We start from the raw sequence: 16,086 nt of genomic DNA on the forward strand, positions 1-16,086 counted from the left end.
CTTCAGTTCGTAATTTCATCCAGATAGAAACGTTCGAAAAGCTACTGTTTTTTTATTTAAATTTGTTAATGGACTTCTCTTCCTACTCTTGAGGTTTTCCAAATACTTCAAATATTTATCATTCGTCTTTGAACAATGTTTTATGGAAGGCATAAAACTTTTGTTAGGCCTATAAATTTATTGCTCAGAGCTTTTGATTATTGTTAATAGGTGTCTACATCAAACATTTATCACACCTTTGATTGTTTTTACTCATTTTTCAGCAACTTTCCCCCCCAGATCTATTAGATCTGAGTTGTTGCAAAAAAAAAAAAAAAAAAAAATACAGTTATAAACTAGGAGTTGCCCCATATTATAAAGAAAATTTGGGAATTTTATATTTTGTAGAAAACGAGAAAAAAATTGTCAAAGTTGGGTGTTTTTCAACGTTACGCTTTTTCCTGCAAGTTTTAACAATCTATCCTTATACGACAGTTTTTACGCTCAAACTTTACTTAATCTACCTAAACGGCCAACTAGACAGTTGAACCACAACTCATTACTCAAAAACTAAATTTACTAAAAATAACATAACAACTTATACTATCGTAAATACTAAATCTATCCTATCCTAATCCCAGTGTTTAAATATAAATATTTATACGAACCTTATCCATCTAGATAGCCAAGACAAAGGATATTTCCTTCTATCTTTTTTCTCATCCTCTTCTACCAATAACATTTTAGGATTCGAAATATTACCCATCATTCGTCTAGGCATTTTTGCTGAAATCAAAGCGCAAATCAATTAAACAGTAGATAGGGCTGGGATCAGTGATATCACGGTGGACTTTGAGAGGATCCGGGTTTATTCCAGCCAGTGCTACTCTCACATCTAATTACTTCAAGTCTACAGTTCATTATACGGTATGGGTAGTGCAGCATTTCAACTGGGCATTTTTTTTTTCGTTTGGGTATGTTAACCATGCCTTCTACTATCATCATAACACCGTTACACCATCACGAATCCTTAAAAAGCGACAAAAGGAGAAGACAGTATGAATTTTGCTCTTTTTATTTAAGGTAGGTGATGCAAACGACGGAGATCTCATCGAAAATAGAGCCTATCCTCGTCTGGAGCCATCCCAATATAATGTTGACTTACAAAACCATATTCATATCGTTAGTTCTTATTTTAAAGTAAATAATTTTGCCATGTTCAAGAAAGACTCAGAACTAGTTTCCAGCAAGTCTTCAATATCATACTAATTCTAGGAGAATAGAGCATAAAAAACGTTGGCAGTCAGACGTAAAGGTTTATTGGGTCTAAAGTTAACTTTATAGTCTGTACATTATCACTGCAGCTCGTACGTTATTATTATAGTTCTATTCAATCTACATCCACATAGTACGATTTAAATGTGCAAGGTACCTGGTAAAAAATTCTGGTGACCTGAAAAACCTGGTTTTGGTCGATCACATGTTAAAATTAAGTTTCTCTAAAACACGGCCATTCTGATCGATTTCAAACCCCTTAGTTAAATCTCTCCCTTACCTTCCAACTCTTTTAACTGTATATTTTCTTTACCAGAAACATGAATGAATTATACAAAAAATTTGGTTGGGCCTGTAGTGTAGGCGTTGTGGTACCATGTTAATTATATCCGTTACCGTATCGGACCTTCATCCATCATTAGACGTTGATTAACCAGTTTTAGCTGTTTGCTAAGAAAAAAAAGACGGGAAAAGCTTAATAAGAAACACAACTTTAGCAAGAGACGTCGCTAGCTATAGTAAAAATTAAAATAGTAATGGCAATCATTTTGCTAGATCAAACTATCATAAATTGTCCAGACAGATTATGGAAGAGGAAGCAAAGAAAAGTATAAGTATGGATGGATGAAAAACAAGAGGACAAAGTCTAGTGGAATAAGAGGTGTCAACCAATGAAGAAGAAATAAACAACATCCAGTTCAAGGAACGCAATGAAGACCTGCAAATTTTGTATAAGAAATGAGAATGTTTAGATTATATTTTGACTGTATAAAAATATCAAGTGTCAGATTCATTCTAAACTAGTTAAGAAGATTTTGATAGTTTTAAAAATCTGATTTTCTTTAATTTATCTTGATTAAATATTTATTTTGTTTCAGGAATATAGATCTAATACTATACGCAAAATGCCTGGGTACCAAGATAGTAGTATTCGTACATACATACATTTATATAAAATATAGTATATATATTTATTATTGAAAATAGTTGTCTCCATATAATATAAACAAAATTTATCTAGTAGTTTTCCAGATATTTGAGGTTAAAAGTTTACACTTTATAGAACGGAAACAAACTTTAACACTAAATATCTCGTTTTCTGCTCGATAGATTTTGACTAAAATTTACACTATTATGGACAATAGTAGTCTCCATATACAGATAGATAAACAATATCTATCGAGTAGTTTTCGAGATATAGGAAATTAAATCTTTCACTTTATAGAACGGAAACAAACTTTAACACTAAATATCACGTTTTCTGCTCGAAAGATTTTTACTAAAATTTATACAATTATGGACAATAGTAGTCTCCATATACAGTTAAAATATAAGCATAATCTATCGAGTAGTTTTCGAGATATTTGAAGTTATATGTTTCACTTTAAAGAACGGAAGCAAACGTTAACACTAAATATCTCGTTTTCTGCCTGATAGATTTTTACTAAAATTTACACAATTGTATACAATAGTAGTCTCAATATACAGTTAAAATATAAACATAATCTATCAAGTAGTTTTCGAGATATTGGAAGTTAAAATTTTTGACATTATAGAACGGAAACAAATTTTAACACTAAATATCTCGTTTTCTGCTCAATAGATTTTTACTAAAATTTACACAATTATAGACAATAGTAGTCTCAATATTCAGGTAAAATATAAACAAAATCTATCGAGTAGTATTTGAGATATTGGGAGTTAAAACTTTCACTTTATACAACAGAAACAAACACTAAATATCTCGTTTTCTGTTTGATAGATTTTTAAGAAAATTTACACAATTATAGACAATAGTAGTCACAATATTCAGGAAAAATATAAACAAAATCTATCGAGTAGTTTTCGAGATATTGGAAATTAAATCTTTCACTTTATAGAACGGAAACAAACTTTAACACTAAATATCTCGTTTTCTGCCTGCTAGATTTTTACTAAAATTTATACAATAATGGACAATAGTAGTCTCCATGTACAGGTAAAATATAAACAAAATCTATCGAGTAGTATTTGAGATATTGGGAGTTAAAACTTTCACTTTATACAACAGAAACAAACACTAAATATCTCGTTTTCTGTTTGATAGATTTTTAATAAAATTTACACAATTATAGACAATAGTAGTCTCCATATACAGGTAAAATATAAACAAAATCTATTGAGTACTTTTCGAGATATTGGAAGTTAAAATTTTCACTTTATAGAACGGAAACAAGCTTTAACTCTAAATGTCTCGTTTTCTGGTTGATAGATTTTTACTAAAATTTACACAATTGTAGACAATAGTTGACTCCATATACAGGTAAAATATAAACAAAATCTATCGAATAGTTTTCGAGATATTGGAAGTTAAAATGTTTGACTTTATAGAACGGAGACAATAATTAACACTAAATATCTCGTTTTCTACTCAATAGATTTTTACTAAAATTTACAGAATTGTAGAAAATAGTAGTCTCCTTATACAAGTAAAATATAAACGATATCTATCGAGTAGTTGTCAAGAAATTTGAAAATAAAGTTTTCACTTTATACAACGGAAACAAATTTTACCACTAAATATCTCGTTTTCTGCTTGATTGATTTTTAATAAAATTTACACAATTATAGACAATAGTGGTCTCCATATACAGGTAAAATATAAACAAAATCTATCGAGTAGTTTTCGAAATTTTTGAAATTAATGTTTTCACTTTATACAACGGAAACAAACATCAACACTAAATACCTCGTTATCTCCTCGATAGATTTTCACTAAAATTTACACTATTATGGACAATAGTAGTCGCCATATATAAGTAAAATATAAACAAAATCTATCGAATAGTTTTCGAGATATTTGAAGTAAAATTTTTCACTTTATACAACGGAAGCAAACTTTAACACTAAATATCTCGTTTTCTGCCTGATAGATTTTTACTAAGATTTACACAATTATAGAAAAAAAGTAGTCTCCATATACAAGTAAAATATAAACCAAATCTATTGAGTAGTTGTCAAGAAATTTAAAGTTAAAGTTTTCACTTTATACAACGGAAACAAACTTTAACACTAAATATCTCGTTTTCTGCTCGATAGATTTTTAATAAAATTTACACAATTATAGACAATAGTAGTCACAATATTCAGCAAAAATAAAAACAAATTCTATCGAGTAGTTTTCAAGATATTTGAAGTTTAAGTTTTCTCATTATAGAACGGAAACTAATTTTAACACTAAATATCTCGTTTTGTGCCTGATCGATTTTTACTAATATTTACACAATTATAGAAAATAGTAGTCTCCATATACAGGTAAAATATAAACAAAATCTATCGTGTAGGTTTCGTGATATTTGAAGTAAAATTTTTCACTTTATACAAGGGAAGCAAACATTAACACTAAATATATCGTTTTCTATCTGATAGATTTTTACTAAAATTTACACAATTGTAGACAATAGTTGACTCCATATTCAGGTAAAATATAAACCAAATCTATTGAGTAGTTTTCGAGATATTGGAAGTTAAATATTTCACATTATAGAACGGAAACAAACATTAACACTAAATATCTCGTTTTCTGCCTGATAGATTTTTACTAAAATTAACACAATTATAGAAAATAGTAGTCTCCATATACAAGTAAAATATAAACGATATCTATTGAGTAGTTGTCAAGAAATTTAAAGTTAAAGTTTTCACTTTATACAACGGAAACAAACTTTACCACTAAATATCTCGTTTTCTGCTCGATAGATTTTTAATAAAATTTACACAATTATAGACAATAGTAGTCACAATATTCAGCAAAAATAAAAACAAATTCTATCGAGTAGTTTTCAAGATATGTGAAGTTAAAGTTTTCACTTTATACAACGGAAACAAACTTCAACACTAAATACCTCGTTATCACCTAGATAGATTTTTACTAAAATTTACACAATTGTAGACAATAGTTGACTCCATATACAGGTAAAATATAAACAAAATCTATCGAGTAGTTTTCGAAATTTTTGAAATTAATGTTTTCACTTTATACAACGGAAACAAACTTTAACACTAAATATCTCGTTTTCTGCCTGATAGATTTTTACTAAGATTTACACAATTATAGAAAAAAAGTAGTCTCCATATACAAGTAAAATATAAACCAAATCTATTGAGTAGTTTTCAAGATATTTGAAGTTAAAGATTTCACATTATAGAACGGAAACAAACTTTAACACTAAATATCTCGTTTTCTGCCTGATAGATTTTTACTAAAATTAACACAATTATAGAAAATAGTAGTCTCCATATACAAGTAAAATATAAACGATATCTATTGAGTAGTTGTCAAGAAATTTAAAGTTAAAGTTTTCACTTTATACAACGGAAACAAACTTTACCACTAAATATCTCGTTTTCTGCTCGATAGATTTTTAATAAAATTTACACAATTATAGACAATAGTAGTCACAATATTCAGCAAAAATAAAAACAAATTCTATCGAGTAGTTTTCAAGATATTTGAAGTTTAAGTTTTCTCATTATAGAACGGAAACTAATTTTAACACTAAATATCTCGTTTTGTGCCTGATCGATTTTTACTAATATTTACACAATTATAGAAAATAGTAGTCTCCATATACAGGTAAAATATAAACAAAATCTATCGAGTAGGTTTCGTGATATTTGAAGTAAAATTTTTCACTTTATACAACGGAAGCAAACATTAACACTAAATATATCGTTTTCTACCTGATAGATTTTTACTAAAATTTACACAATTGTAGACAATAGTTGACTCCATATACAGGTAAAATATAAACCAAATCTATTGAGTAGTTTTCGAGATATTGGAAGTTAAAGATTTCACATTATAGAACGGAAACAAACTTTAACACTAAATATCTCGTTTTCTGCCTGATAGATTTTTACTAAAATTAACACAATTATAGAAAATAGTAGTCTCCATATACAAGTAAAATATAAACGATATCTATTGAGTAGTTGTCAAGAAATTTAAAGTTAAAGTTTTCACTTTATACAACGGAAACAAACTTTACCACTAAATATCTCGTTTTCTGCTCGATAGATTTTTAATAAAATTTACACAATTGTAGATAATAGTAGTCACAATATTCAGCAAAAATAAAAACAAATTCTATCGAGTAGTTTTCAATATATTTGAAGTTTAAATTTTCTCATTATACAACGGAAACTAATTTTAACACTAAATATCTCGTTTTCTGCCTGATAGATTTTTACTAAGATTTACACAATTATAGAAAAAAAGTAGTCTCCATATACAAGTAAAATATAAACCAAATCTATTGAGTAGTTTTCAAGATATTTGAAGTTAAAGATTTCACATTATAGAACGGAAACAAACTTTAACACTAAATATCTCGTTTTCTGCCTGATAGATTTTTACTAAAATTAACACAATTATAGAAAATAGTAGTCTCCATATACAAGTAAAATATAAACGATATCTATTGAGTAGTTGTCAAGAAATTTAAAGTTAAAGTTTTCACTTTATACAACGGAAACAAACTTTACCACTAAATATCTCGTTTTCTGCTCGATAGATTTTTAATAAAATTTACACAATTATAGACAATAGTAGTCACAATATTCAGCAAAAATAAAAACAAATTCTATCGAGTAGTTTTCAAGATATTTGAAGTTTAAGTTTTCTCATTATAGAACGGAAACTAATTTTAACACTAAATATCTCGTTTTGTGCCTGATCGATTTTTACTAATATTTACACAATTATAGAAAATAGTAGTCTCCATATACAGGTAAAATATAAACAAAATCTATCGAGTAGGTTTCGTGATATTTGAAGTAAAATTTTTCACTTTATACAACGGAAGCAAACATTAACACTAAATATATCGTTTTCTACCTGATAGATTTTTACTAAAATTTACACAATTGTAGACAATAGTTGACTCCATATACAGGTAAAATATAAACCAAATCTATTGAGTAGTTTTCGAGATATTGGAAGTTAAAGATTTCACATTATAGAACGGAAACAAACTTTAACACTAAATATCTCGTTTTCTGCCTGATAGATTTTTACTAAAATTAACACAATTATAGAAAATAGTAGTCTCCATATACAAGTAAAATATAAACGATATCTATTGAGTAGTTGTCAAGAAATTTAAAGTTAAAGTTTTCACTTTATACAACGGAAACAAACTTTACCACTAAATATCTCGTTTTCTGCTCGATAGATTTTTAATAAAATTTACACAATTGTAGATAATAGTAGTCACAATATTCAGCAAAAATAAAAACAAATTCTATCGAGTAGTTTTCAATATATTTGAAGTTTAAATTTTCTCATTATACAACGGAAACTAATTTTAACACTAAATATCTCGTTATCTCCTCGATAGATTTTTACTAAAATTTACACAATTGTAGACAATAGTTGACTCCATATACAGGTAAAATATAAACAAAATCTATCGAGTAGTTTTCGAAATTTTTGAAATTAATGTTTTCACTTTATACAACGGAAACAAACTTCAACACTAAATACCTCGTTATCTCCTCGATAGATTTTCACTAAAATTTACACTATTATGGACAATAGTAGTCTCCATATACAGGTAAAATATAAACAAAATCTATCGAGTAGGTTTCGTGATATTTGAAGTAAAATTTTTCACTTTATACAACGGAAGCAAACATTAACACTAAATATATCGTTTTCTACCTGATAGATTTTTACTAAAATTTACACAATTATAGACAATAGTTGACTCCATATTCAGGTAAAATATAAACCAAATCTATTGAGTAGTTTTCGAGATATTGGAAGTTAAAGATTTCACATTATAGAACGGAAACAAACTTTAACACTAAATATCTCGTTTTCTGCCTGATAGATTTTTACTAAAATTAACACAATTATAGAAAATAGTAGTCTCCATATACAAGTAAAATATAAACGATATCTATTGAGTAGTTGTCAAGAAATTTAAAGTTAAAGTTTTCACTTTATACAACGGAAACAAACTTTACCACTAAATACCTCGTTATCACCTAGATAGATTTTTACTAAAATTTACACAATTGTAGACAATAGTTGACTCCATATACAGGTAAAATATAAACAAAATCTATCGAGTAGTTTTCGAAATTTTTGAAATTAATGTTTTCACTTTATACAACGGAAACAAACTTCAACACTAAATACCTCGTTATCTCCTCGATAGATTTTCACTAAAATTTACACTATTATGGACAATAGTAGTCGCCATATATAAGTAAAACATAAACAAAATCTATCGAATAGTTTTCGAGATATTTGAAGTAAAATTTTTCACTTTATACAACGGAAGCAAACTTTAACACTAAATATCTCGTTTTCTGCCTGATAGATTTTTACTAAGATTTACACAATTATAGAAAAAAAGTAGTCTCCATATACAAGTAAAATATAAACCAAATCTATTGAGTAGTTTTCGAGATATTTGAAGTTAAAGATTTCACATTATAGAACGGAAACAAACTTTAACACTAAATATCTCGTTTTCTGCCTGATAGATTTTTACTAAAATTAACACAATTATAGAAAATAGTAGTCTCCATATACAAGTAAAATATAAACGATATCTATTGAGTAGTTGTCAAGAAATTTAAAGTTAAAGTTTTCACTTTATACAACGGAAACAAACTTTACCACTAAATATCTCGTTTTCTGCTCGATAGATTTTTAATAAAATTTACACAATTATAGACAATAGTAGTCACTATATTCAGGAAAAATATAAATAAAATCTATCGAGTAGTTTTCGAGATATTGGAAATTAAATCTTTCACTTTATAGAACGGAAACAAACTTTAACACTAAATATCTTGTTTTCTGCCTGCTAGATTTTTACTAAAATTTATACAATAATGGACAATAGTAGTCTCCATGTACAGGTAAAATATAAACAAAATCTATCGAGTAGTATTTGAGATATTGGGAGTTAAAACTTTCACTTTATACAACAGAAACAAACACTAAATATCTCGTTTTCTGTTTGATAGATTTTTAATAAAATTTACACAATTATAGACAATAGTGGTCTCCATATACAAGTAAAATATAAACAAAATCTATCGAGTAGTATTTGAGATATTGGGAGTTAAAACTTTCACTTTATACAACAGAAACAAACACTAAATATCTCGTTTTCTGTTTGATAGATTTTTAATAAAATTTACACAATTATAGACAATAGTGGTCTCCATATACAAGTAAAATATAAACAAAATCTATTGAGTACTTTTCGAGATATTGGAAGTTAAAATTTTCACTTTATAGAACGGAAACAAGCTTTAACTCTAAATGTCTCGTTTTCTGGTTGATAGATTTTTACTAAAATTTACACAATTGTAGACAATAGTTGACTCCATATACAGGTAAAATATAAACAAAATCTATCGAATAGTTTTCGAGATATTGGAAGTTAAAATGTTTGACTTTATAGAACGGAGACAATAATTAACACTAAATATCTCGTTTTCTACTCAATAGATTTTTACTAAAATTTACAGAATTGTAGAAAATAGTAGTCTCCTTATACAAGTAAAATATAAACGATATCTATCGAGTAGTTGTCAAGAAATTTGAAGTTAAAGTTTTCACTTTATACAACGGAAACAAATTTTACCACTAAATATCTCGTTTTCTGCTCGATTGATTTTTAATAAAATTTACACAATTATAGACAATAGTGGTCTCCATATACAAGTAAAATATAAACAAAATCTATCGAGTAGTTTTCAAGATATTTGAAGTTTAAATTTTCTCATTATACAACGGAAACTAATTTTAACACTAAATATCTCGTTATCTCCTCGATAGATTTTTACTAAAATTTACACAATTGTAGACAATAGTTGACTCCATATACAGGTAAAATATAAACAAAATCTATCGAGTAGTTTTCGAAATTTTTGAAATTAATGTTTTCACATTATACAACGGAAACAAACTTCAACACTAAATACCTCGTTATCTCCTCGATAGATTTTCACTAAAATTTACACTATTATGGACAATAGTAGTCGCCATATATAAGTAAAATATAAACAAAATCTATCGAATAGTTTTCGAGATATTTGAAGTAAAATTTTTCACTTTATACAACGGAAGCAAACTTTAACACTAAATATCTCGTTTTCTGCCTGATAGATTTTTACTAAGATTTACACAATTATAGAAAAAAAGTAGTCTCCATATACAAGTAAAATATAAACCAAACCTATTGAGTAGTTTTCGAGATATTTGAAGTTAAAGATTTCACATTATAGAACGGAAACAAACTTTAACACTAAATATTTCGTTTTCTGCCTGATAGATTTTTACTAAAATTAACACAATTATAGAAAATAGTAGTCTCCATATACAAGTAAAATATAAACGATATCTATTGAGTAGTTGTCAAGAAATTTAAAGTTAAAGTTTTCACTTTATACAACGGAAACAAACTTTACCACTAAATATCTCGTTTTCTGCTCGATAGATTTTTAATAAAATTTACACAATTATAGACAATAGTAGTCACAATATTCAGCAAAAATAAAAACAAATTCTATCGAGTAGTTTTCAAGATATTTGAAGTTTAAGTTTTCTCATTATAGAACGGAAACTAATTTTAACACTAAATATCTCGTTTTGTGCCTGATCGATTTTTACTAATATTTACACAATTATAGAAAATAGTAGTCTCCATAAACAGGTAAAATATAAACAAAATCTATCGAGTAGGTTTCGTGATATTTGAAGTAAAATTTTTCACTTTATACAACGGAAGCAAACATTAACACTAAATATATCGTTTTCTACCTGATAGATTTTTACTAAAATTTACACAATTGTAGACAATAGTTGACTCCATATTCAGGTAAAATATAAACCAAATCTATTGAGTAGTTTTCGAGATATTGGAAGTTAAAGATTTCACATTATAGAACGGAAACAAACTTTAACACTAAATATCTCGTTTTCTGCCTAATAGATTTTTACTAAAATTAACACAATTATAGAAAATAGTAGTCTCCATATACAAGTAAAATATAATCGATATCTATTGAGTAGTTGTCAAGAAATTTAAAGTTTAAATTGTCTCATTATACAACGGAAACTAATTTTAACACTAAATATCTCGTTATCTCCTCGATAGATTTTTACTAAAATTTACACAATTGTAGACAATAGTTGACTCCATATACAGGTAAAATATAAACAAAATTTATCGAGTAGTTTTCGAAATTTTTGAAATTAATGTTTTCACTTTATACAACGGAAACAAACTTCAACACTAAATACCTCGTTATCTCCTCGATAGATTTTCACTAAAATTTACACTATTATGGACAATAGTAGTCGCCATATATAAGTAAAATATAAACAAAATCTATCGAATAGTTTTCGAGATATTTGAAGTAAAATTTTTCACTTTATACAACGGAAGCAAACTTTAACACTAAATATCTCGTTTTCTGCCTGATAGATTTGTACTAAGATTTACACAATTATAGAAAAAAAGTAGTCTCCATATACAAGTAAAATATAAACTAAATCTATTGAGTAGTTTTCGAGATATTTGAAGTTAAAGATTTCACATTATAGAACGGAAACAAACTTTAACACTAAATATCTCGTTTTCTGCCTGATAGATTTTTACTAAAATTAACACAATTATAGAAAATAGTAGTCTTCATATACAAGTAAAATATAAACGATATCTATTGAGTAGTTGTTAAGAAATTTAAAGTTAAAGTTTTCACTTTATACAACGGAAACAAACTTTACCACTAAATATCTCGTTTTCTGCTCGATAGATTTTTAATAAAATTTACACAATTATAGACAATAGTAGTCACAATATTCAGCAAAAATAAAAACAAATTCTATCGAGTAGTTTTCAAGATATTTGAAGTTTAAGTTTTCTCATTATAGAACGGAAACTAATTTTAACACTAAATATCTCGTTTTGTGCCTGATCGATTTTTACTAATATTTACACAATTATAGAAAATAGTAGTCTCCATATACAGGTAAAATATAAACAAAATCTATCGAGTAGGTTTCGTGATATTTGAAGTAAAATTTTTCACTTTATACAACGGAAACAAACTTTACCACTAAATATCTCGTTTTCTGCTCGATAGATTTTTAATAAAATTTACACAATTGTAGATAATAGTAGTCTGCATATACAAGTAAAATATATACAAAATCTATCGAGTAGTTTTCAAGATATGTGAAGTTAAAGTTTTCACTTTATACAACGGAAACAAACTTCAACACTAAATACCTCGTTATCACCTAGATAGATTTTTACTAAAATTTACACAATTGTAGACAATAGTTGACTCCATATACAGGTAAAATATAAACAAAATCTATCGAGTAGTTTTCAAAATTTTTGAAATTAATGTTTTCACTTTATACAACGGAAACAAACTTCAACACTAAATACCTCGTTATCTCCTCGATAGATTTTCACTAAAATTTACACAATTATGGACAATAGTAGTCGCCATATATAAGTAAAATATAAACAAAATCTATCGAATAGTGTTGGATCCTCGCAAGGAGTTGCGGCCCCCCTTGACCAGAATTTTCTTTGAGCGACAATTGTCCGTTGGCAGCATTGGTTGTTTGGACGTAGTGGGGATGGTGGCCAGTGCAAGGCAGAAGTTCAGTTGCCCTAGGGCATCTCAAGAGAGTAGGGATGCCAACGGATTATGTCTGTGTGTCCGCCATTGCCAGGATTTTAGCGTCGGTCTGGCTGGCACTGTTTTCGCCAAGAACTGGACAACCCATTAGCCGCCCGGTTGAACGATTTACTTTTGTTGTCTTATGATAAATCAATTTGTGAGTGTTATAATAAGTCTAATTAAGTCAGAAAACCTGTCAGTCTAATTAACCTGTCGGTCTAATTAAGTCAGAAAACTTGTCAGTCTAATTAACCTGTCGGTTTAATTAAGCCAGAAAACATGTCAGCCTAATTAAGTCAGAGAACTTGTCAGTCTAATTAAGTCAGAAAACCTGTCAGTCTACTTAAGCCAGAAAACTTGTCAGTCTAATTAAGTCAGAAGACCTGTCGTCTAATTGTCAGAAAACCTGTAAGTCTAATTAATTCAGTTTTATTCATTTGGATCATGGTCCGTTTTGTATATGAGTTTAAAATTGTAAATATACCAAATATATTGGTTATTGCATAAGTGAAGGTATTCTGAGTGTTGGTGGCGTCCCCACCCTTCCCTTTCCTTTAGTTTTATTTCATAGTCAAAGACTTTTCATGGTGCCGAAACCCGGGAAGACTCTCAGAATACCTTTGATTGAATTTTGTTTTAAAAAAAAAATTCCATTGTATTTTAAATTGTATTGAATTGTCATTAGTGCCATGTCACTTTTTAAACTTGTTTTAAAATTTATATTTGAAACTATATTAAGTTTTCATTAGTCTATATAGACATGTCTTGTCTATGCATTGTCACTTTTGAATTTTGTTAAAAATTAGTTTTATATTTTAAACTATATTCAGTTGTCAGTATATATTGTATATATGTAAGTCTTGTTTATCCTTGTCACTTTTGAATTTTGTTAAAAATTGGTTTTATATTTTAAACTATATTTTATTGTCATTGGTCTTTATACATATATGCTTTGCCACTCTTTGATTTGGTTTTAAAGATAGGTTTACTTTTTAAATTATCTGTTAACTGTACTTAGTCTATATGTAGGTTGTCTGACAGTCTAGGCAATGTCTGTCTTTGTCCTTGTTTTTAGTTTTGCCTTAAAGGGTGTTCCTCTTTGGGTCTATACCTTTCGTAATTTTTGAACTCTATCGCACTATTGACCTTCAGTCTATAAGTCATACTCCTGCTGACCCCCTTTTTCTAGTTTGTCCATGGCCATTTCCCTAGTCAGTCTGTTAAGTATCCTCAAGGCCATTCCCCTTTTCAGTCAGTCAGTCAGTCAAAACACTCATGGCCATTCCCTAAGTCAGTCAGTCAGTTAGTGTCCCACGTGTCCTCCCGAAGTCCCAGTCTCCCATAAACTTAGAACCTTGTCCCCATTCTTCTCCTGAAGTCCCACTATTCCATTAATCTAGTACTTTGCCCCTCTTCCTCCAGCCAATTGCCATTCCCTTAGTCAGTTAGTCAGTCAATCAGTCAAGTTTCCCTTTAGCCATTCCTTTAGTCAGTCAATTTTTCCTTATAGCTATTCCCTCAGTCAGTCAATTAAGTGTCCCATGGCCATCCCCTCGTCATTCCATGGCCTTTCCTTTAGTCAGTCAATCAGTCAAGTTTCTTCAAGACCATTTCCTTTGTCAGTCTATCAGTCAAGATTCCCGGTGGCCACTCCTTCAGTCAAATCTTCAGACCTTCAGTCTGTCAGTCAAATCTTTCTCATAGCCATTCCCTCAGACAGTTAAGTTTATCCATGGCCATCCCCTTAGTCACTCCGTCGAGTTTCTTATGGCCATTCCCTTAGTTAGTCTCTTAGTCACTCCGTCGAGTTTCTCATGGTCATTCCCTTTGTCAGTCAAATAGTCAAATTTTACTCACGGCCATTCTCTCAGTTAGACAGTTAAGTTTTCCTCATGGCCATTCCCTCAGTTAGACAGTTAAGTTTACTCATGGCCATTCCTTTAGTCAGTTAGTCAAGTATCCCCAAGGCCATCCCCTTAGTCACTCCGTCGAGTTTCTTATGGCCATTCCCTGAGTTAGTTAGTCAAGTTTTCTCATGGCCATTCCCTAAGTTAGTCAATCAGTCAAGTTTATTTATGGCCACTCCTTTAGTCAGTTAATTAGTTAATTCTTATGGCCAAGTCCCTTTAGTCAGTCAGCCAAGATTCCCTGTGGCCATTCCTTCAGTCTGTCGGTCAAATCTTTCTCATGGCCAATCCCTCTGTCAATCATTCAAGATTCTCATGACCATTCCTTTAGTAAGTCAGTCAAAATTTCCTCATAGACACCCCTAAGTCAGATAGTCAAGTTTTCCTCATGGCCATTCCTTTAATCAATCAGTCAAGTTTCCACATGGCCATTCCCTTCGACAGTCAGTAGTTTACCCATGGACATTCCCTTAGCCAGACAGTTAAGCTTCCCCTGGCCATTAGTCAGTCAGTTATTCGAGATTCTCCAAGGTCATTTCCTAAGTCAGTAAGTCAGTCAAGATTCTCCATAGCCATTTCTTTAGTCAGTCAGTAACTTCCCTATCCCTGGATCTTCAGTGAATCAGTCAGTCAAATCCCTACGCCTAGTTTTTCAGTCGAGCAGTCAATCAGTCCTCTTAGTCAGTCAGTCAGCCAGTCAGTAGTTTCCCCAGGGAATTAGTCAATCAGTCTAAATTTGAAAGGTTTCAGTATCAAGTCAGCACCGTTTAACCCTCGTACGAGTCAACTACGGGAAGGAAGAGCGTTCCACCACCACTGGCATCGGACTCTGCTGGCCTTTCATCAATGTCAAGATTGCATCTCTACCTGATGTCAAGGAAGTCTATTAATCGCAATTAAGTGGCAAGAGTGGGAGAAGTCTGAACTATGTCAGGAGCGACCAGGGGGCCAGTCAGCAAGCTCTTCCTGCCCCGAAATCAGTGAGTGGAACTCTGGCGAGTCCACTGCGGGGGAGGATGTTGGATCCTCGCAAGGAGTTGCGGCCCCCCTTGACCAGAATTTTCTTTGAGCGACAATTGTCCGTTGGCAGCATTGGTTGTTTGGACGTAGTGGGGATGGTGGCCAGTGCAAGGCAGAAGTTCAGTTGCCCTTGGGCATCTCAAGAGAGTAGGGATGCCAACGGATTATGTCTGTGTGTCCGCCATTGCCAGGATTT

At 30.0% G+C, this 16,086-nt stretch overlaps 1 protein-coding gene across 5 annotated transcripts in view; it reads right to left on the minus strand.

Moving 5' to 3' along the window:
* Positions 1–16,086, minus strand: part of LOC141457412 (zinc finger protein-like 1) — a 54,449-nt gene that overhangs the window by 19,938 nt on the left and 18,425 nt on the right. For all 5 annotated transcript variants that reach the window (XM_074134351.1, XM_074134350.1, XM_074134349.1 and 2 more), the window contains exon 5: positions 648–765. In XM_074134351.1, coding sequence (XP_073990452.1) covers positions 648–765 — 118 coding nt within the window. The remainder of the gene's footprint in view (positions 1–647; positions 766–16,086) is intronic.

Source organism: Rhodnius prolixus, unplaced genomic scaffold (assembly GCF_049639745.1).
Source record: "Rhodnius prolixus isolate KJV_2025 unplaced genomic scaffold, Rpr scaffold_16, whole genome shotgun sequence".
NCBI classification, from domain to species: Eukaryota; Metazoa; Arthropoda; class Insecta; order Hemiptera; family Reduviidae; genus Rhodnius; species Rhodnius prolixus.